At 39.7% G+C, this 23,613-nt stretch overlaps 1 protein-coding gene across 2 annotated transcripts in view; it reads right to left on the bottom strand.

The window, feature by feature from the left end:
- LOC112455306 (protein rhomboid) overlaps positions 1-23,613 on the bottom strand; it is a 361,741-nt gene that overhangs the window by 11,302 nt on the left and 326,826 nt on the right. For both annotated transcript variants that reach the window (XM_025017130.1, XM_025017138.1), the window contains exons 7-8: positions 18,835-18,977; positions 9,640-9,752 (exon numbers count right to left, since the gene is read on the bottom strand). In XM_025017130.1, the coding sequence (XP_024872898.1) occupies positions 9,640-9,752; positions 18,835-18,977 (256 nt within the window). The remainder of the gene's footprint in view (positions 1-9,639; positions 9,753-18,834; positions 18,978-23,613) is intronic.

The raw sequence follows: 23,613 nt of genomic DNA, 5'->3' as shown, positions 1-23,613 counted from the left end.
TCGTGGAGATAAAGACAATTAGCTCCGGTAAAACTTCATCCGATGTAACTAAGAAATCCGACATAGAAATGTGATTATAAAGACACTGATAAAGTGATAAAACCACTAATATTTATTATAACAACGATTATAGATCACATTGGCCAAGAAAGAAACGTGTGATTTATTGCCATGTCTGTAATGCAATATAATGCAATAATGTCGCGTAGCTGCAATAGCGGTAATACGATAATAAAAGAGAGAATTTAGGAAGGGTCTCCCCCCTTCCTCCAACTGTCATCACCAGTCTGTTTGTCGTCGTGCCGTAGTTAATTGAAAGTTGAAGCACGCCGAGAGACCACTTTACCCCAGTGCACGACGAACCATGCTTCTCTGTTGTAGTAATTGACTCGAGTTAACGGATACTAGCTCAAGAGGTTGCTGATTTCCCTCATCCGCTCTCCTTGGTCCAACTTAGACGATGCTGCGAGTATTTACGGTTTACCGTCATTTACCTAACCGAGACTATAGGAAACGAGCCATAGCGAATAGCTTATTCGACCAGCTATGCTAAATTAACAAATCAATACTTTACTAAATTGACTCATTTTAGCATTCAATTATCATCATTAGAAGAAATTTTCATCTTTCTTAGGATTAAAATATTTAATTAGCAGTACTAATTGAAATTCCCTTTACATCGTGTTTCTATGTTAAGTTTCACACACGCATACGTACCTTGATAAATATTATGTTACTTTGAATCTGATCTTATTTAAATACCATTTATGCAAACAAATTTTATTTTGGCGATGTTGTTAGGATTGCAGGCAATAATTAACAAATCGCTGTTTTACTATTAAAAATCGTTTAACTGCATTAATCTTGTGCATGCTGCGTTTTCTCGAAATAAACGGTATACTCGTTATACTCGCGAGTAAATTAGTCTCGTAATTGCAAAAAACGTTCGTGGAATTAATTACGTAGTTTCAATCGCCAAGGCATTTGTGTAAAAAAAAAGTGAGTATGTAAAAGGATCAAACGAGGATATTTTGTACGCTTTCTAGCAACTATATAAGAGTACATGTACGTGCATATACCGCATGTAGATAAGGAGAAAGAAAAAGTAAAAACACGGTAGCAAGGCGCGTTGCGAAAATTAGCGAACTAGCGCGAGGACCAGCGCGATGACTAAAAGAAAGCGGGGAAAAAGGGGAAAAAAGGAGGGTCGCCAAGCGTAATATAGTCCTCGCGGACTTCTCGTGGGTTATGAAATTCATCCGAGCCTTCGTTAGTGCCTTCGGCTTTGCCTTAAGGAAGAAAGCATGAAAGGAAGTGGGTCGACGCGGTCTGCCAACGCGACGCACTAGCGCAAAGTTAATGTCTTCGCGACCTACTCCTATGATTACAACGTGCAGCTCTATCCGTGCAGCTCTATCCGCTCCCGTAACTTGCTGCAATCAGCCTATCTGACAATGAATATCGCTAACTCCGCCAGATACGAACATGTCGGAGAATATCACTGTTGACACTCTGAAAAAGAATTTACGAGAATTTTATCTTACAATTTCAATAAGACATCCCACAATTTCTTTGCAGTTTCTGCGACAAGTTCTCAGCGCCACGAGAATTTAAGTCGAAAAGCCTTAATAATTTACTTCAAAAGTAACTGGGTCTTTCATCGGCCAATCGTGATTTAAAGTTAAGATTTAACGCGCGATAAGAGGTGCCGCACATATTTTTCAACGTACAGAATATCATCGATTAACGACTCGTTGACACCAATAACCGAGTCTGTTGGAACCAAACGGCGCAACGTGCAACAGGTGCAACGAAACCAGCACGGAGGCAGCGTCCAATAGCAAAAAAGACATGAAAAGTGTTGGAAATGCAGACACTCCATATGACTCCTGACGTTTTTCAATCCTAAGAAAATTTTGCATACATCAAAATTAAATGTAAATTTGATTGACGAATAAATTAAATTAAAAAAAACTTTTAAATAATTAAAAATCGAATTTTTAATTATTAAGTCATTTATTGAAAGCATTTTAACGACATAATTTTGTTATGTAATAGTATATAATATAAGCCATTAAAACCGTTGGATTCAAAGTTAATAAGATTTAATAATATTAAGGGCATCTATCTCTAAGAACATTCCCTAATTTTAGGGGGATTTTGTTCTGGTATATTTTCTTAATTTCTTTCAGTTCAATAACACTAAAAAAAATCGAACAATTAACATGTAAGAAAGCGTGGATGAAAACAATATTGTGTTTCATTTGCACCTAACCTGCGATTCGAGTGAGAAACGAAGCGGAGGAGGAAAATCGCGGAAACGCGTGCACAAGGCCCCGACGCGAAATAAAATGCTCTGCTCCGTATCGCGCGGGGTGGAGGGGACAGGTGGGAAAATAGAGCGCGCATTTTAGAATGCGCACGTGCTAGGCACGTCGATGCATTCGTAAAGAGCCCCTCTCCCTAGGAGGCGAAAAACGGATGGGACGGCCGGAACGAAATGGTTGGAAAACAACGAGCGGAGGTTCTTTTTCGCTGCGCGGAGAGAACCGCTCGATACGCTCTCTCGCGGCGTTAAAAAATTAGTAGTTAACCACTTTACGCGAGACGCCGCCGACGTGCACGGATACGGGCGTGTGCGTCCCTGTATCGGTGCATTTTTGCACGTTTCTCTCTTTTTATACGGGCGCACTTATTCTAAACGTTTTGGAACGTTATACGTTCTTACGAGCGAATTCTCAGCGATTTTGCATGCAAATTATTAATTGTCAGCTAGGTATTACTAAATCAGAAACGTTTTCTGTGTGCGCAAAAGTGAAATAACATACCTGGTGCATTATCTCTTATGAATTACATAATCATCATTTTGGAGAAATAAATTAAGAGCGTGAATCGCACAAAACAAGCGAAATTTACGCCTTGTGGATACAATTATCTCCCACATCTGTCGGATTTGTTGTTAAAATCATACACATTCGTTATCTATAAAAGGCTAACAATTCTCTTTTGCAATCGTTGCCTGCTTGTCACCATTTACGAGCGAAACAATAGCGGATTTTCGCTGTAAACCGCGAATATGGAACGGTACTAGCGACGTCAATCAGGCGCCAATTAGATATCCATCAATTTAATCCGCAATTGTTAACGAAGAAAGGACATTCGCGAGCAATCCCCTCAGAAACAAAGACGATTATCGTGCGAGAGAATGCGACGGGGATGTGTGGGAGAAAGAGGGAGGCGGAAAATCGAGGGTACACTGTTGGGCGCGCGCGAGTGCAGGCGCGCCGTTGCATTCGTAAAGAGCTCTTCGAGCGAGAGAGGCTGCGAGAATGGAAGGCGACGGAAAGAGGACAGGGACAAAATGCGAAGCCTCCTCCCTTTTCCCATTCCCGTTACGCGCCCGCGCCACCGGTCCTGCCGCGCGCGATGCGAAATTCTAAGCCGCCGTCGTCGTTCCCGTGCAAACGAGGTACGACGGGCGTCCGAGAGCCGAGGGACTCGGAGATCGGTAGCTTCAAATCGATGAACACATTCGGGTGTAAATTGTGAATACTATCGCGGATATAAAAGCTTACTCAAATTCGCAGATATCGCTCTCTATATCGATCGTGTAGAATATAAGTAATGCAATAGAGTAGTAAGCTATCTGCAACGCTAATTAATACCATTCGATTAATTTATTTTTTCCGTCCTTTTCTTATAAATCGAAAAACTTGAAATAAATAAGTAAATAAGAAAGAAAGCCGAAAGAAACTTAAATCTTAATTTGTATCGATACTATCGTTATCTTCGTCGATGCAGTTATATCATTTGCTGGTGCATCGAGCCACCGCGAGGGATGCGCCATGAATATACTCACTTGGAAACAACAAGGTGGAATATACACGCGAGCGACGCACCGCGCACACGGGCGTCGCCCGTTTTTACGTAACCCGATGCATAAAATATAATGTGTGAAGTACGTCCCGGGCACGGGGAAAAAGGACGAAAAGCTGTCGGAATTTTATGGTTACGGCCGCGATATTTATGGCAGCGGGATTCTGACGCACATGTATAGCGACGGAATATGAGAGGGATCGACTTTGACGAGGTAATCTTTTTCCTTTTTACAGCGATCCGCTCACGCCGGCGAGACTCTTTTTCCTCGAGTGATTATTAAACATTCGGCTCGTCTCATCCGATGAAAAAAATATACGATACTCGCGTAGCGATGTGATTACGCGACTATAGTATCGCGAATAAATGTATAATTGTATCGCAAATGAAACATGTCACCAGGATGGACGCGGTATTTATTATGCAATCGTTGAAAAGAGTGTAATATATATAAGAATAAATTATATTAGATGTAATAATAATATAGATGTAAATTACAAATTTAAAATTACGCGATTGATTGTATTAAAATTAGATTTTATCATTATTTTTGTTTTATACGTTTTGAATCTAAAATCTTTAATTATATAATAGTAAAACAATAATAGCTAAAAATATTTTTTTTAATATTTCATCATTTTGTCGAATATATTTTACTAGGTTTTTCGCCCGCGCTTTGCGGTTTTTTATATTGTATGTAACTATATGAATTATTCGGTAATGGAATATCATCTGGGTTCGATGTTTATTGCAGAACCGTGGCGAAATATACGTGTAATATAAATATAATAGCATTTTAATATTAAACAAGAGTTATTACATCACAGCCCTTTATAATATTACTGACTTTAATATATGAACCATTTTTAACAACGAAATAAATTTGAAAATATGGCAATTTGTAATGTTCTTGTTGTGTCAAAGTTCTTATAGTTTCCCATTTCTATATTGGATTATTCCTACATGATTATAATTTTCAATTTAATATAGTAGATGTATATAGCAGCAGCTCGAAATCATTCTTTCGGATCCAACGCGATTAACGTCTCTATGGAGTTATATCCACCACGATAGCCGCATCGGTTCTCAAAAATAAAAAATTCACGTTTGCGAGCATTCAATCTCGTGGAGAGCGGTGATTCAAAAATGCTAAAATTTCCAGAGCGCGTCCACTATTCGCACCCAGCAACTCTCTGTTTCTCTCTCTCCCTCTCTGCCTCTTTCTCTCTCACACATGCGCATTTTTGCGAAATTTTCGGCATCCTGAGCGCGATCATCGACACGCAAAATTTCAGATCGAAAGCGAGGAGTTCGCCCAGTATCAACATTTTGTACATCCCGCATTTCGTCCCGTTGTTTTAATATCCCTTTGACGCAATGGCGGCAGGCTGTGTCCGCCGGGGTTTTTGCGCTGAAAATATTAAAACGGGCGGAGGGGTAGAGAAAAACACATAGTGGCGCCCATATATATGCATACGCAGACATACGCGCGCATACACACATATAGATGTATTTGCACGCATACACAAAAAGGTGGCAAGCAAGAAGAGCGGAACCGTACATCAATGGCTGTATATAAAGCGCGTTCGGATTCCTCGCGATTAAAATGTAGTGTAAACGGCTTTTACTGCCATCACCCCCTCGTGTCCTCCATTCATTTTTTTTATTTCCGCTGAAACTGGCCGTTGCACTCTTTCGCGAGTTTAGCGCGACATAGCCAGACTTCGGGAAACCACGTATCGCGCACATCGTACCCGAAATGGGGTAAATTGCAATTCGCCGATATCGGCAAAATTGGCTGTTAAAGTTATGTCTATTTTGAAAACAAAAACGATAAAGATATATATGTATAAACGATACAGAAATATATAAAACACGCATGCTTAACAATGATACAAAAAAAAAAAAAATACAAGAAAAAGACAAATAAAATTATTATCGATAATAACGATAACTGGACAAGTTTTTCCCTTAGACTTGACGTTCGCGTAGCGTTTCGTCGCCCAATTTAAAGTTTCTCTCGGTCATCATCAAGCTCCCCTTGTTTCCGGGATGATCGAAAGAAATAAGTGGCTAGAGACTCTAATGAGTCTGGACAACGCGGTCTCGTGCTGAAAGAAAAGTTAAGGGCGCGCGAAAAAAAAAGAAAAGAAAAGAAAAAAGAAAACTTGAAATATTGATTCTCGGAGGCTCGGGTGCACTATCGTCGTTGTCGACGTCGGCTATCTTCGAGTCGAGTTAATGCACCGGGGACTGGGCACACGCAGTCATGCATACGAACGACGAGGCGCGTCGTACGACATGCAAATACCGTCGTATAATTGCTGGTGTCACGCAATCGACTCGACAGCGCCGGGATGACTACGACGATGGCGACGGCGACGGCGACAACAACGACGACGATGACGACGATGACGACGATGACGACGATGACGACGATGACGACGATGATGACGACGATGACGACGGCGCTTTGACACGAAGCCCTATCCGTTCCCCAGCAAAAAACTGTATATCGGGAAACGTTCGTTAATGATAGAAAGAGAAGCTCGCGAACAGAACGGCGAGCATGTCGCACGAAATTGACGAGACGGAATTAATAAGAATAAACAAATCGCGTTACTCGGTAAATTGACGATATTGTTCGTTCATTGTTTTGCGAGTTTAATCTTTCCAGATGCCGTTAGTAATTTGTTAATTGTTTAACGACATAGCTAAATATGTATTATTATTCAGATACACAACGTGGCCTTTTGATATATTCAAGAAATTTTAATTTAGATAAAGAAATCTAACAGTTATATGTCTGATTTCACATAATTAAAAAATCAAAATAGAAAAAATGTTGTTCATAATTAAGTACTTCATACTTGAGTGTTCATATTTAACCTCGAGATATACTATATAAACGCCCAATTCTAATGTTCAGATTATCTATTCTCATTCTCAGCATCATAAAATAAAGTTTCTATAACATAAATATATATAGTGTATACTTTTTTTATCAATACAGATCACTTATATACGTCGTTATTATAAATCGTTTATTCTATAAATTTCATACGACGGCAAATCTCTACCTCGCAGTGCTATTCGCTCCGACGTCCAAATTTCCAAGTGGAAACGGTCGAGCAATAGAGAGGACAGGGAGTACAGCCAGCAATAAGCGCGACGATGTCGTAAACGATATTAATCCGCGCTACTCCGGAGAAGTACATTTATAAGCTACCCCTAGTTTCACGCCGCACTGAGGATAATTTACTCTCACGTGGTACACCAACCGCATAATTTAAAACGTTGATTTACATGCTTTATTAGTTTGATGATTACATTTCAGCGATTTTTTCCTTTTTTTTTCTTCAATATATCGCGTAATATTAATTGGTGTACGTGATACAGCACGTATACTTTCGCTATTTTATAACAATGAAATGTATTTAAATGTAACTCACATAATTGTAACAATATCTACATAACGAATGGTCGATTATATTACCTCTTGGATAAAAATAAAAATAAATATCTTGAATTCCAAATAATATGAACATAAATATTATTTTTTATTTAACAATAAGTTTCAATAAAAATTGATGTAAATACAAATTAATTTCTTATGTATTCTTTGTCATTTTCATAATTGATTAATTTAAACAAATATTTAAAATAACGACATTTGCGAGAGATATGCATATACTTATTCCTTTTTACACTGTTACAGAAAAAAGAATATTTTCCGTCCAAAATTAATTGGGTATGTGTCTGTCGCCACAATTCGATTAATGTTAAAGAGTCGGCTGGTCGAAGGAAGAAGAGCGGGCGATGCAAGGCGCGCGAAGGTGGAGTGCTGCCGCGAATGAAAGGGAGGAGGGACGAGGAATGTTGGTGCCGTTGCACTTGCGTCGTTGCAATCGCATTACATCGTCGCGACCGCGATGCATACGAAGTAATCTCGTCGCGGTGGGCCCAGACAAGCTGTCGCCGCGACGCATTCTTGCGGGTGACTTTAGACGAACAGAGATGGAGATACGCCGCCGCTCCGCTCGAACGCGCGAAAACGGTTAGACAAAGACAATCGGAAGTGCGCAATCGGGAAATTTCACGAGATATGAAAACGACAGAGAGGCGGAGATGGCAGTCGATAACATTCAGAAGAGCTTGATGCCTCCTGTCGTAAATTGTAGCGGCGTGAAAACCACGAGGGAACATCCTTCCCCACTTTTGCAGTCTTCGGTGCTTTTTTTTGTAGTGCGTAAACAATTTATTACATCTACTTTCAGTATATCGTTTAACTTTTTTTTTTCACTTTTATATTTATGATTGCAATATACCTTTTTACTACGCGATATTTCTCTTTTGAGTTTCATTTTCAAGATTACCTTTATAGCATTTACATCGCTTTGCACTTGCAACGCACAATTTTCTGAGCACCTTGTACCGTGTACTGTAATAACGTATAAATGTATAAATGTATTAAAAAAAAAAAAAACATTCACCGTCCATTATTGCAAATTCACTAATAGTAACATCGTCGCTACTCTGAAATTCCTATACCTTCGTTCTTCTATTTAATTCCTGAATCCTCTTTGTCTCCCGTCCGGCTGTGGAGTTAATTATTCATGCGCTCCATTTTGCCACGTTTTACTTTCATGACCGCTAATAACTTGGGATCTGCGTCTAATCGAATTTATGCAAATGACAATCAGATGTATACAGATACGTTTACCTGCACGTGTTTCCTGGTATACACATTTCGTATATATAATATATATATGTATACATATACATATACACGGGATAGAACAATTTACCGGAATTACTCGGTCGCCTTTGTTGTCTCGATAAATATGCAAAAATGTTTCGCACAGAAATTGGTTAGAAAGGGAACAATGCAATAATGTAGAAGTAGCAGTATTACCGCTTAAAATTCTTAAATAATACATTATATAACAAAGGCAATGTTAGGTAAAAATTTGTCTCGTTCTCTTCTCAATACAATAAATTGTAAAAAAATTCAGCTTGTCACCGATAAAGACATTCGAGACATCAGCTTACAATTATTTGGAAAATGCACAAAATTACGAATGAAAAGCCGTTTCATTAGTCCAGCTGTCAGCGTACTTATATTAACATTAACATTTTAATTAAAACGCCTTGTTATAGCAGGGAGCATATGTTCGGGTAATTAGCACCCTGTATATCTTGGACGTTTTGGATTTCAGTTATGGTGTTTGCGTTTCGTGATATACATCCGGCTTGTATTTATATGTATACCGGATTTACAATTCCGGCAATTCTCAAATTGCACACAAAAACACATCCGGTAGAGGAAAATTTAGTACTACAAGAGGGAAACAGAGAGAAAGAGAACAGATTGCACTATTATCCGACTAACCATCGTAGTACATAAAATAAAAATAAATTAAATAATTAAGAAATTACAAATATAACACCAAATACGCATTGTGTTCTATTATAAAATCTTTTTAACCTATTTCATTAAAAAACGCGATAATTAATCAGATAAAATTATAATATTTAAACAATAAAATATTTTTGTACGAAAAAATTGTAAAGTTTGCATAACTTTTTCGAAATAGATTTTTAAAATAAATAGTAGACAGTTTTTGAATTTAATAGTTGTTTCAAGCCAAAATTTTGTTTTATCTAACTTGATGCACGGCGGAGGTTAAACAAGCATTAATGTAGATGCATAAATCGTAGATGCACCATAACATAATTCACATTGCAGACGACATTACTCACCGGCAAGAACCCCGGCCATGTAAACCGCGGCGATCCTCAGGCTTCCGTGAACCATTTCCAAGGGAAGTCCCACGACCACCTGTACCCCCAGGTTAAACAGCAGGTGAAGCCACCTGAAAAAAATGTAACCGCGCGGTAAATTACTAAGGCATGTCAATTGTTCTGTTGGAGCACGAGATGCACCAGGAATTTAATTCAATTACGGCACAATTTGCATGCAAGCAACTTCTGAAATACGTCTCTATGGCGTACTCCATTATTGCAGGATCAATCGCAGCAACTGCGTGGATGCTACAGTAGATACAATATTGGAATATTTTCTTTCAAATATTAATGCAATAATTATTATAAAAATCGTTAAAAATAAAAGTCCACCTACTATTTAATAATTATTGTAAAATTATTTAAAAATTAATAATTATTTATTATATTAGTGAAGTGTCGCGATCGATATTGCGATTACTGTATTATAGAATAAATTAGATATAAATTCTCTCTTTCACTGTCGCAAAGTTTTAACCGCGGAACCCAAGTTAACACGTCGATACAACTTCAGCTGCTGAAGATCTGGGAAGTTCGTGATGTAGATCCATCAGTAGTCCAAGAAAGGAGAGGTTGTCGTTAATCGTGAATTATAACGCCGCGGGCAGTTGGCTATAGTTTTAATTAGGAACATCTCGTTAGCAATGTTTCCCTCGCCGCGGTAGATAAGACTCGACGACGGAACCGGCCATATAACGGCCATTATAACGCCGCGCTGAAGGGAAAAGTCGAAAATGCGATGAAGTGCGATTCGCGATGAATTCCGCGAAGGCGGTTCGTGACTATCGGTGCGGCCAAGAGAATTACGGTAATTGTGCCTCTCTACTTCGAGCGGCAAGGGAAGGAGTGGATCGCGGCCAAACAATATTCTTATTCGCTCGCGGCGTCGTTTCGACAAGAGTGCCGCCGAGAAGGTTACGGAGAACGGAGTGAAATAATTGCGAGATACCAACCGCGGTCGGAGGAAAGTTTTATCAGCGACTTCTGGGCCGCCAGAAGCACGAAAATCCGATACCCGGCCCGGTCGTTATCGCGAAACTTCGGCCGACTAATTATTACATCTCGCCGAGGCGCGCGAGCGCGGACGCGACGTCAGTAAGAGGCAACAATAAATCTCGCAGGAAATGGTGTGGTTTCGCAATTTCATAAAATACCGTGAAATGCGAATAAAACGCAGGGAAATAAACGTTTGCGCCACGAGGTATCTCGGCGTCGGTTGAATCGAGATTAGAACCGAAACCGAAGGGATTTCGGGCGAATTCGGCAGCGAAACGGTTGAAACAGAAGCAAACGCGAGCGATAAGGAGGATGATACGATCGAGACGTTGATCCTCAGAGAATTCGACCGACCAGCCATGGTTATCGGCATGAAAGAAAACTCCGCAAAAAAGAGACTGTAGAGCAATTATGAATATTATCTCGCAGTAAGAGGAGAAACTTTCTAAGCTCAGAGAAAGGATCGTTTTCTTATCTATCGTGTCGCATGCTCGAGAGCGTGGAAAATCTCGGAGAGCGATTTCAGTTGACACAAACGCGAGATCTAGGTTGTCGTGAGAGCGCGCGCGACAAATGCTGCACTATTATCTCTTATTATAGTACAAATAATTCTACTGTAATACAACAGTACTTGATTACATCATAATAAAGAACTTGATTCTAGTTTAAAGGAGAACGTTACTTTTTCTTAAGAGATATTTCATTCCCCTATAAGAATCATTTCATTTTTTTTTAGTCTTATGCAATTATATAAAGAGAATAAGTTATATTTCTTATAAACTCATAGTTTACAAGAATATTTTATAAATAATTTATAAAATATTCTTATAAAACCATTTTAGCTTTCTTAATTTCTAACTTATATAAGATTCTCTCATTGTTTTCTCTTTTGTCTTTGATCATTTAATATTTCAATACATCGTATAAAAAATGGAACAAGAAAAGCTTATTTAAAAAATTGGACATTGATAAAGCGGGAACTTTATTCAATCTGTGATAGATCCTGGTATACTTTCTTAATTTAAACACGTATCCATTAAATCGGTGACGTGAATTTCTTGCGTTCATTGGATTTTTCTTCATGAAACGAGACTTGATTCAAAAGAGAGGAAGAAACGATTTCGTAGAAGTCGCTTTGCACCAGGGCACTGTTGGCCGCAATTAGCCTGCGTATACCGTAGTCCCGTAGCCGCGACGTGCGCCTAGGAAGCGACCAATTTGCATCGAGTACGAGTCTAATAGTCGTCGTGCGCCCTGTCGCAATGCGGTCAAACGGAAAGAATGCGATCGTTGAAACGCTCGAGCGTCGTTCGCGAGCGCGTCGCCGGTCACCATCGGACCTCATCGACAGAAATGGATGCCACGATCTTGGGAACCTCTGCGGTCGTCGCCATTACCAAGAAACGAAGTCGATCTAGAGAAGAGAAAGAGGGGGGGGAGGGCGTAAGCGAGGCAATCGTGATTAGGTCAGAATTAAATCGACGCTCGGAATTCCAACGGGTTTCTTGCCACCTCGTTGCCGCGCGAATGCAAATGGGCGATGCCCCGATCGCGAGGGCGGAAAACCGGAGGTCGCCGCCGCGGCGGGACAGACGTGATGTATAGACGCCGATACGTTTTCAGAATGCAATCATCGGAATGGAACACGCGCGTAAGGAGGTGTCGTGTGGCGCCCGAATGTGGGAGGGCGGTTCATAAATTTTCGACGGGCTTTGCCGTCGATGCTATCCGCCAATGGAACTTCGACTGGACCTTTGCACGATGGTCTTTTTCAATTTTTCATACGGACTGTCGTAAGTTTGCTCTAAATATTCATTTCCACTTTGCATGCCCGATAAACAAAAAAGTCAGAAACTTCTGACAATTTGTTGTCAATTCGAGATAAAATTTATGATTAATCGGTGCATGCTTTTGTAAAATTATACTGTAATAAGAAAAATATGAATTTCTCATAATCAATGTAACCAATAATTTTATACGATTGCCAGTAATTTTATAAAATTAATAAGCTATATATCTTCGCACACACAGACCATCATTAATGGCCATTAGTCATTACATAATGGATATTCACAGAAGAACGGCATCAACCATATAAATTAATGCTTTAATAGAATCAATATATGCATACCCAAGCGACGTGTTCGATAAAATATAACAGCGTCTGCCATTGAACAATGGCCCGTACTTCTCTCGCAATCAGCAAAATCTGCTCTCAAGACATTCGAGTCACGATAAGGTTCTCAGACCGACCGCGCCAATTTCAGTTAATTGGATACCAATTAGATGAATTCTCGGGCATTGCGAATGGCGGACGAATTACGACGAATTTCTCGATTTTCGCGCGAATATATTCCCCTATCCGCCCAGCTTTTTCCTTAGCCATCTGTTTCGGGTCCACGACAGGAAGAGGCAGTGTCGTTCGAGGACCGAATTTCCATTTCGACGAATACGAATGACGGTAACCGGCCTCCTACGACGGATATCTATTCGTTTTATCGTTTTCGTCGTGTCGTCTGGGTAGGGAGAAGGACTGACGACGGGCTTCCAATTCCGACGATTGCGTACTTACGATGAATCACAATGCGATCGATATCTTAGATTGCCAATCCCCAAAATAGTGAATAGTCACTCTGAGGATGAAGTATAATCAGTTTAAAGTTCTTTTTACCAGCGTTATTTAATTCCAAATGTATTTTACTTGAATTGTAAGAATTTCTAGCAAAATAAGACTGCTACAAAAATGCTTGTAAGAGAGGTCCAAGTGTTTAAATTCTCATTAAGCACATTCTTTGAAATTTTCATTAAGAAAAGAATCGACTTCATATTCGCAAAGACCGAAAAAAGAATTATATCATTCTGGAAGAAATTAAAATTTAAGGCAACAATGACGGAGTACTTGAAGTAATAAAACAACAAGACTGATAGCGTTTTGACATGTCTAGCAGACAGCTGTGTTTAATTCGACAATTCGCGATAATTCGCGGGGAAAACCGCGGGATCATGTAAACGGATCAAAAGTATTATCGAACACAGTCGGTGCCGGTAACTTCGTATGAAGCGAGAACGAGGGGATAAAGTTCCCAAGCAAGTTGACTCTAATGTTCCACGGGCGCAAGTGGTTCCGTCAGCGCCTCTAACTACTTGCTAGTAGTTAATTACGCGCCGAAAACTTCTTACTTACGAAAGACGAAGGCATGGACGAACCCGAACCCGTCGACAGTGATGCCTCAGCAGTCGGTGAGTTTGTCTCGGGGAAATCTCTACCTTAATTCTATCGACAGATTCTTTGACCAATTCGGCGTCAATCTCTCTTTAACTTGTCGTGGTGCTGACAGTTCTCGAATTATATAAGCGATCGAATGTAAAGGGAGTTTGGCGGATTGAATCTCCGAGATTAAGTACCTTATTATCGGTTTTTTTTTAATATTTCTTAAACTTGATATCTTTTCAAAATTCTAATTATCGGGATTATCAATCGTCATTATCAAAATATTCGCTGCCTATATTACCGATTAACTTTTGTAATATCTAATTACAAGTAATTGCAATTCCATAATGATCGCTCTTGGGAAAGAGATTGAATGTAATTGCGTGCGTAATTTGTTTGGCAATCTTCCACAAGAATTTTCATTCTCGCGGAAAACAGGCTGGCGAAAGTTTCGATCCACGTGGCGCGCGTCGCGTGCACGAGGGGCAAGAGGGAATATCGCCTCTCGGCGATATTAAGGAGCACAGCCTCCCGGCGCATTTATGCGACATTAAAAGGACTCGCAGCATAATGGTGTGTCGCCGCGCTCGTCGCGCATGCATAATGCCGCATCGGCAGCGCGCGAGTGACGAGGGCTTATATAGAAGCGATGGGATGGTGGACATCGTTATTTAAATTGAGTTACGAGTAGAGAGATTCGGGCGTATTCTTCTTTTCTCCTTCTTCACGGTGAGGAACTTCGGCATGATTTACGAAGCTCGAAAGATGCCACGTTCGCGAGCGTTCTTACGAAGAAGGCGCATTATCTTAACGTCTACGTGTTTCATTATCGCTAAGTAGCAGTATGTAAATTTTGTTATATAAAGAATCTAGTACGTTTTTAATAAAATGTGGATACTATTCAATTTTTTTCTCTGTGAATGTCAAGAAAAAAACGAGAAAGTGAGAAAGTGAAAAAGTGAGAGAGAGAGAGAGAGAGAGAGAGAGAGAGAGAGAGAGAGAGAGAGACAGAAAAGTTTCCATAATTCTATAAATTAATTAAATTTAATAAGTATATAAATAAATGACATAATATATAATTTAAATTATCTTTTAATTAAAATCTTTTAATTAAAATGCAAACGCTCTTTTTCTCATATGGCTGTATTCACGAGTTAAAATTTAATGCCTTGCATATCAATACAATTATGTTATCGATAGTATCCGTTTACGACAGCGTCGACTGCTATTCATTGTAGAATGTAGAAAATAAAAATGCTTCATCGCTAGATTCTTGCGTTTTTTGGGTACGGACGCGCGTGTCCAGCGGCGATTCGGACGCAACAAAGCGTCCTCGTGAATTCAAGCTTGATTCGCGCGAATCGCTGGTACCACGGGCGACGAAATACGGAAGCGTGTCCTGTCTCGAGCGACGCGATCCTTTCGATGTGGCTTGTATTTTGCGGACTCGGCGATACCATTGTGTTCGCTCCGACAACGCTGCAGTGCGCGTTGACTTCCCGCAATTACGGCGATTGTCTCGATTTTTCCGCGCTTCCGGCTTTCTCACGGGCCGCACCGCGCGCGAACATGGAGAGAGAAGGAGAAAAGGAGACGGAGAAACAGGACGGAGACGCGACTTCGGAGCATGACGGCAAAGACAGTTTTCACATTAATAACGGAGGAAGCTCGATAACGTCTTTGGCGGAGGTAACGGGCGTTACGCGGAGACGGAAAAAGGCGCTCGATAGCGCGGGCCATCTTGTTTTTATAATTAATCGCCTGTCGCCCGACTAAAGCGTCAGGCTTTTTACGCGTCGATTATGGATCGCGCTTTTGGTCTCTTCTGGCAGCTCGTGTGTCACCGCTGATGCATTATACCGCTTATCATAACCCCGATTTATACCAATTAGCGTAACCGACACGTGATGCTCGCGTATACATAGCCGATCCGAGGGTCACTGACATGTATCGATAACGCAAATAAAAAAAAAAATAAAACTACCATTGCTTTATTATTATCCTTGTTCCTTGTCGCAATATACTCGAGATTGCTCGAGATGCAATTTTAAAACGTATCTACCCATACGCGTCTAGAGCATCTTCCCCGGAGATCCGTCCTTCGAACGAATTCATCAGTTTCCACGAAATTTATCTTTGACTTACCGCGCGCGTTACCACGTATCTTACCACTTTTGAACTCTTTCGGGATCACGTAATGCACGGAGAAATGACTTTTGATGGACGCGCGCGGGGCGTTACTCGCATTAATAATCCAACAGCCGCGAGAGCGCGAATCGACGAAAGCGGTAACCGGTAAAAAGAAAGACAAAGACGCAGCGCATCGTAGAAGAAAGTTTAAAGAAAAGAGAAGGGGAGAAGTGGAAACGAAGGATATTACACTCCGAGACTGAAGTTCCGCTTGAACAATACTGTAACAGTAAAAATGATGTAACGGTGCAGTACTAGCAAGGTATTAACTACTAGCCAGCATCAAAAGACTGTGCAGCCCGGGCAAATTACATATAATGAAAGGATTCATAATAAATAGTAAGGTTAGTACCATCAAATGAGAAAAAAGAAAAAGGTTAATAAAAGAAATGTTAATAGTACTGATTCACAGAGTTAAACGAGAGCAGCACAAGGAAAGATAAGGTGAAGATAAACTCTAACTGCAGCAATGTGCAAAAAGCAAATAGGATTAAAAAATAAAAAAAACGATGCGTTAGATAAGGAGAGCCTAATATCAGAAATGGAATGAAGAAGACCAAAGAGAATAAAATATAGAAGAAGATAGAGAATGAGAGAAAAAGAAGGGAGACGAAAATTGGACGAACGCACGCTTTCTATAGAAAAAAAACAGCGATGAGGTCACTTTTATCGCAGTTTCCATACGCACGTACGGAAAACGGTCGTCTTATCTGGCATTTCCATGAATAATTTAGAGAGCTTCGCGCTGAAAACTTCTACTCTGTCGGCGATAGAGAAAGAGAGAGAGAGACGAAGCACACAGAGTCGGCCGTACGATCTCATTTCTCGATCTCCTTTCTTTTTATGGCAGAAGGGAGTGGGCATAGAAATGTTGATGCGTCCAGAGAAATATCAGGGATATAGAAGAAAAAAAAAGCAAAAAATTCATTCGAGGGATAGAGAGAGGAGAAGAAGGCAAAACCCACTGAAGGGAGCAAGAGAAAAAAATGAGAGCGAAAGGTACGATGGAAAAATAACTGCGAACGAAGAAAACCGCCACCTTCTCTCCGCGCTCCCACTTGTCCGCGGGAGAGTGACGCGTGCCGGAAAGCTTATACAATTTTGTGTCCTGTGTGTAGTGCTGCTCGAATCGAATCGATGTGATGTCAAGCAAAGGTGCGACAACACGATACGCGGTCATAAGGATCGAAATTGGCTATAATTAATTGGCTATAATCGAGTAGCTTAATATCTAACGCCCGTGATGGACGCAGGTGGCTGATCGCAGGTGCGCAAAGTCTCATCTGTTTCGTTCCGACAGGTTTTCTCGTGCGAGAATTCTGTGGTATGTCCCTCGCAATTATAAATTGTCTAAAAGGGAGAAAAGGGGATTTAGGTAACGCGGGATAAATCTATCAATTAATCTCCTTATATATTAAATTTTCTTCATCTAATTATTCGCTTCAAAGATCTTATCTCCAACATGCATAATAGCGATCCGATATTTTAAATATACCTATATATAGAGAAAAGTTTCTTATTTCAAGACTTTCAGGGAATATATATTTTATTTCATCTATTATTTTACTATATATTTATAATATATACTTTTCGTTTCCTATTTATTTTTCTTTATATTTTTCTTCGAGCTTACATTGTTTCTCCTAGGTATTCTGCTAAACCCAGATTTCGACCTATGTTCACTATTGTTGACAAAACGTAAAAAAATATACTGCATATCTTTTTGAACAGTAAAATTGTGCTGAACTAAATTCGCAGCGCACGCACGAAACGTGTACGGTACGTTGATTCTGCAAGTCCGGTGAAAGAAGAGATGAAAAAAGGAGCGAAAAGCACGGCCGGGGACGTGGTTTATCTCGAGCTCTTTTTCGAGCTGCCGTAATCGTAATAATTCGCGTCGCGTTGCAACGCCATCGATTTCGCAGTCTCGGAAACTCTCTTTTTTCTCTCAATATTATCGCATTACTGCGACGTGTGATATGATAGTATCGCAATGCAATATCACAAAAACGAATGATGATCGAATTGTCGAGACGCTTAAATTTAGTTTTGTTATTCATCGCCGACATAATAGCAATAACGCGTTCAAAAAATAATGGAACCTGTATCTATACGCGATAGACTTTTTATTCGTGATAATCGGGAACCAAGACTGTTCGATGAATGCAATTTTCGGGTGATATGAAAAATGTGTTCTTCACGTCGCTCCAAAGTTCCGTGAAAGTTTTATCGACTTGCTTTCGGCGCTCTCTCTCTCTCTCTCGTATTTTTCTAGCCGTGAATTTTGCCTGCGACATCCTCGATAACTTGAATATGCACTGACGCAGATTTGCTTTTGTATCCATTAGTGCGAAAAACGTTGGTTTGGGATGTTACATAAAGGCGCATCAATACGTGATATAAAAGCAAGCGTGGTGCACGAATTACATTTCTCTCTGTGATGGTAGAGAAAATTAACGATGCACTTGCATGTCACGAAGCAAAGAGAGAATCAAATTGCCGGCGCGTTCTGTCGGATAGCGGGGCACGAGGATACCGCGACATTGAGAGATCCGATCGAGAGATCGGATTATTATTCGAGAGCTGACGCCACAAATATCCGTTAAATACGTGTCGTATATTCACGAGAGACGCGCTTGCAATTACGCACGCGGCTGAATCATGAGAGATGGAAAAAAGAAACGAGAATACGCGCAAAACGTATTTACGACGCGAATACCAATCTAGTGTTGATAAAAAAAAATCATGAGACTCACCCAGCGTGCAGGAACATGTAGAAAGCGAACCTCCAAAGCTCGAGCCGCTTGTCCGGTCTGTAAATGAAGACACTGTCGATCGGCACCGGCCCGGAGGGATTTACCTCACCCATCGCCACTGTGTAATACGTGAAGAAACCAAGCTGCAACAAAAAAAATGGAAATCAACAATAATTTTTTTATTCTAGCTGATCCATAATTTATTTGCTATTTTTAAGATAATAGTTCGCTAACAAATTATCCCGCTTAAAGTTTGTTGTCGCGAAACGTTTTCTCGTGCAATTCCTTTGAGTGGCTTTTTTTCCACGCACAAAAGAATTGTAAATGACCGGGCAGTCGTAGCAAAAATACGGGAAAATATTAAAGAGGGAGAGAAAGGGTGAACCACAGTGTGTTAAAACAAGTAAGATTACTCGGACTACGCGGAGTGTTAGGGTACGTGTGATGAATTAGTCACGCAATACATAAGTGATGCGTGTTTCGTATGGAAATACGTATTCCAACCTTGTGCTGTGTTAAAAAAAGAAATCATTTTTTCCTTGCGATTTAAATACTGCGTTTATTAACAAATCTTGATAATACTCGAGCGATGGTTAATATTATCAATAGCAAATTAATTTCTTTCATACGACACAAGATACGTTATTATTATTAGGTATTTATTTCTCATCGATACTACCATAAAAACATTTTTTTGTATATAGAGCGACTGAGATTTATTTCAAACGCAGACGATAAATCCATCAGATAGAAATCCTCGTTAGACATTACAAGTCGCAAATTTTAAACATGTTTTCATGAAATTTGATAATTTTGGTATTGTAAACATTCTTTTATAAATATTCCATTTATATACATGTTCTAAGCATTTGAATAATATTTACAGGTAATGTACGTACAAACTAGCGGATCAAATAACAAACATATATATGTAATATGTATATAAATAATAAACATAAACTATGTGTTAATGTCTACCGCGTGTCTGCTCAAAATCACGCAACACAAAAGTTACATGATGGAACGCGACTATAGAACTCATTTACCTTAATCACGCTAAGCACACCCTACTGCATTCGTCTCCTCCCCGGTGCCTGACCTCGAGGAGAATAAGGGATGACTAAGAAAACGGCGAAATCGGGCGCGCAAGTGAAATGTATGCGCATAAATTGCGCAACTCTCCGCGCAATGCCATCGGCGTTGAAAGGGTTAATCAGCGAGGCGGTAGTAACCAAAAGGTGCATTGAACCCGTATAACGGCGGCGATAAAGATGTCGACCCGCAAGTGGTTGTAAAAAACGTCCGGCGAAAGAGAAAAGACATGGGGAAATAAATGGAAAAAAATCGCGGGCACGCGCGCACGCTCGCAGCACGCACGAATGCACCGCGTTGCGTGTGCAGTGTATTAATATCTTTGTTCTGATAGGAGCCGCGTTTATAGTTTATGCGACATGACATTTCCCTCGTGAATAAAAAATGCGCTGTATAAATAAAAACATTCTATTTTCGCGTAGGAATTCTTTGATCAACTTGCAAACCCTAATGGGAATAAGCCGTCTGTAGAAGTTTAATCGAATATCACTAAGCCTATCAAAATTTATCAAACTTTTGAGATTTAATGGAAAAGTTTTAATTTCAATAAACAAACGTTGTGATGAAATAAAATCATCTCAAATTAGAAATTTTTTTAATTTACTTGAAGTTAATAAATATATTGACTGTAGGATGGATTAAAGAATTTGTAAAGACGAATTTCATAAAAATCAATGCATAAAAAGCTTTATACTACCGAACAGTAAGCGTTGATTGAACTCGTTTTAAGATTCTTTTCTTTTCACCGCCGTTCAAAAAAATAGTATCGACGCAATCAAAATTCAAGAAGTCTCACGTGTTACGCAGACATTACGGACACGTGTCGCCTTAGGACGGGGCGGTTCTCTTTCCCGGCGTCGCGACGCCGCGACGCCGGAAACTTTTGGAATTAAATCGACGGCTTCGCGGTGCGAGCAGGCGAACCGTAAATAAAAGCGAAAGACGCGTCCCCGTGCTACGAATTCGTGACTCGCGTTTGTAACTGGTGACAGGGTATACATGACGGTCGTTTACACGCCCGGATTTAATTTCACGTTTAGCTTCATGCAAAATTGCGAGGTCGGCAACGACGTAGCAACGATCGCCCATGTCGTACGTTGAGCGTTGACAAATCTATCTGAGATTTGACTTTGGAAATACGGGCGACATGTTTAAAAGGATCTCGAGAAAAAGAGGGAAGAAATTATGACGCGTTTTCACGCAACCCACGCTCGTGTTCGATTGAATGACACTTCGTGTAAAATGTAGATCTGTATATTGACATTCCGAATTCTCATTTTCAAAAAAATCCTATTTTATCTTTTTTAAATATAAATTATGAGGCATTGAACACCTCGTAATATTGCTATTTAATAAGAATCTCAACAATATTTTAATTATAGGCTATAAAATAATAATTAGGCGCTCTTCGTTTGCTATTAATTACGTTATATTGCATTTCATTGTCATTATTTAACGCAGAAATTGTTGAAATATAATCAACGTATTTGACATTCGGTAAATCTCATCGACATTGCGATGTTAATCCTACAGCAACACAGTATTATTCTATGTGAAGGATCATATTCGGGAAGCGGTCACAAATTTATAAAATTTCGATTAATGAATTAATTAATATATTTCTCATGTTAATATTAATCTAATATTATTAATCTAATAAAATTAATCTACTAAGCGTACTAATTAAACGTTAAATATGAATTATGGTAATCGTATTTGGAACAGCACCGACCGAATCCGCCTGATGTCTTTCCGCGCAAAGAAACTTTCCTCGTCGTCCGTAAAAGAACTTCGTAAAGGGATATTGCACAAATATACAGACGCATCCTGCCGTTGCATTATACAAACTATCCGGCGTTTCGTAAATGACGGCGGCGATATTGCGCGGAAATATTAAAACGACCGAGAGCTCTTTGCTCTGTATACGGCGAATGCTTGTTTTGTTTAACAAGAAGGCAGCTCGAGTGATCTATCCCGCGTAAGAACTTTATGTCGCTCTGATGTGGCGCGTGATTACACGAGTTGTCACGATTCCGCGATAGTCCTGCTGTCCTGCAAGATACGTAGATGAAGATTCGAGAAATAATTATTCTTATACACGGTACACAATCGCGAAAATAATGTATTATAAATGAAATATTTCATTGTTTAAAATATAATCATAATTAAAATAATAAAGGCTTGATCTGCCATTTCAAATTCTCCTTGATCTAATATTTGAATTCTTTCACGTACGTACGATCTTACGCGTGTTGATCCGGCGCGTCGACAATCTCTTATCTTTTGCACGCGGAAGAGAGACTTCCTTCGCACGTGGAATTCTTTCGGCGTCCGTCCCGGTCGTTTATTACATCATAATAATTCCGATCGCCTCTAGTGAGTGAATGTAATGTTGCAGGGCAGGTCGCAGAGAACGGGCGATATAAATCAGCCGACGTAATATTACGTCGGGACACGGCGCGGCGGCGCGACGGCCGCTTATACGCTGCATTGTTTCGCCAAAACCGGGGAAACATAATGGCGGAACCCTAAGCATAATACAGGCCCGCGTCGCATCGTTCCGAGACAGGGAAGCAAGGAGCCCGAGCAACAATTTGGTTTTAAGGCCGAGGAGCCGCGCCGTTTTCCGCCATTGTGGTCGGGGTATTAATTAGCCAGCACGAGAATTTGTTCGCGCGTCTTTTCGCTCCCGCGCCTCGCGCTATCTCGGCCTTTGTATCGTTAACTTCTTTTTCGGCAGAAATCTTGAGAACGACACAATAAGTTTCGGAAAAAAAAAAATTATTACATATATATCATATTTCTAATAAATATATAAATCCGAAATATAATAGTGTTTTTCAGCCTAGAATAAAGAGAAGAGAAATAAATAATATATTTCATTGCTTTCCAGCTGCGTGTGACACCGAGGATTATGTCCAAAATTAGTTTGGGACTTCGGCGCACACGAGATGTAAATGGGGTGAAATGTATCCCATCGCTGTCGAAGTCTAATTCGTCCCATAATTGATAAAAGCGCCCAACTAATAACATTTATCTGCAATTGTACGCCGACGCTGATGCAGGTAGGTAATAAACAGCACGTTGAAAATTATCGAAATACGCTCGCATGGCAGGAAGTAATTATTCGCTACAATTTCGTTTTAATTAGAGCACTTTGCGGATTTTTATCCGGTGAATAACGCAGGTAAATAATTACTCTTTCAATTGCACAAATTTGCGGTGCGTTTTAATGATGGTTTATTAATTGCCGCTATTGTGTATATGACGGTTATAAGGATTAAACCGAAACGATAGAGCGATTATTGCCAGAAAACAAACAAAAACTACGGTATCATTAATAATTACATGTATATTCACAAACATGGCAAACAAAATGTTATAAAAATAATTTTATCTGGAAAACACAATTAAAGTTTTCACAGAATTAAAATTTGTTTCAAATATCTCTCGTGTTTTCTTCTTTATAGTACACTGACTGTGACTTAAAAGAAAACATTTATTTTCATAATATTTTATATTATAGATCAAGTTGTGGCATGTGTTAAAATCACTGTCTACTAGTAGCGTTTCCAGTTTTCTATCTCTAAAAATACAACTTTAAAATTTCTTTGTAAGCTATCGTGTTGCTTCAGTATTGTATTATTCAGAATAATTAGGTTCAATTTTGCCATGTGGATTTTTGGT

The sequence above is a fragment of the Temnothorax curvispinosus genome, unplaced genomic scaffold, assembly GCF_003070985.1.
Source record: "Temnothorax curvispinosus isolate PA1 unplaced genomic scaffold, ASM307098v1 QBEX01000525.1, whole genome shotgun sequence".
Lineage (NCBI taxonomy): Eukaryota > Metazoa > Arthropoda > Insecta > Hymenoptera > Formicidae > Temnothorax > Temnothorax curvispinosus.
Note: the sequence above shows the minus strand (reverse complement) of the source record. Positions and strands in the feature narration are given on the sequence as shown.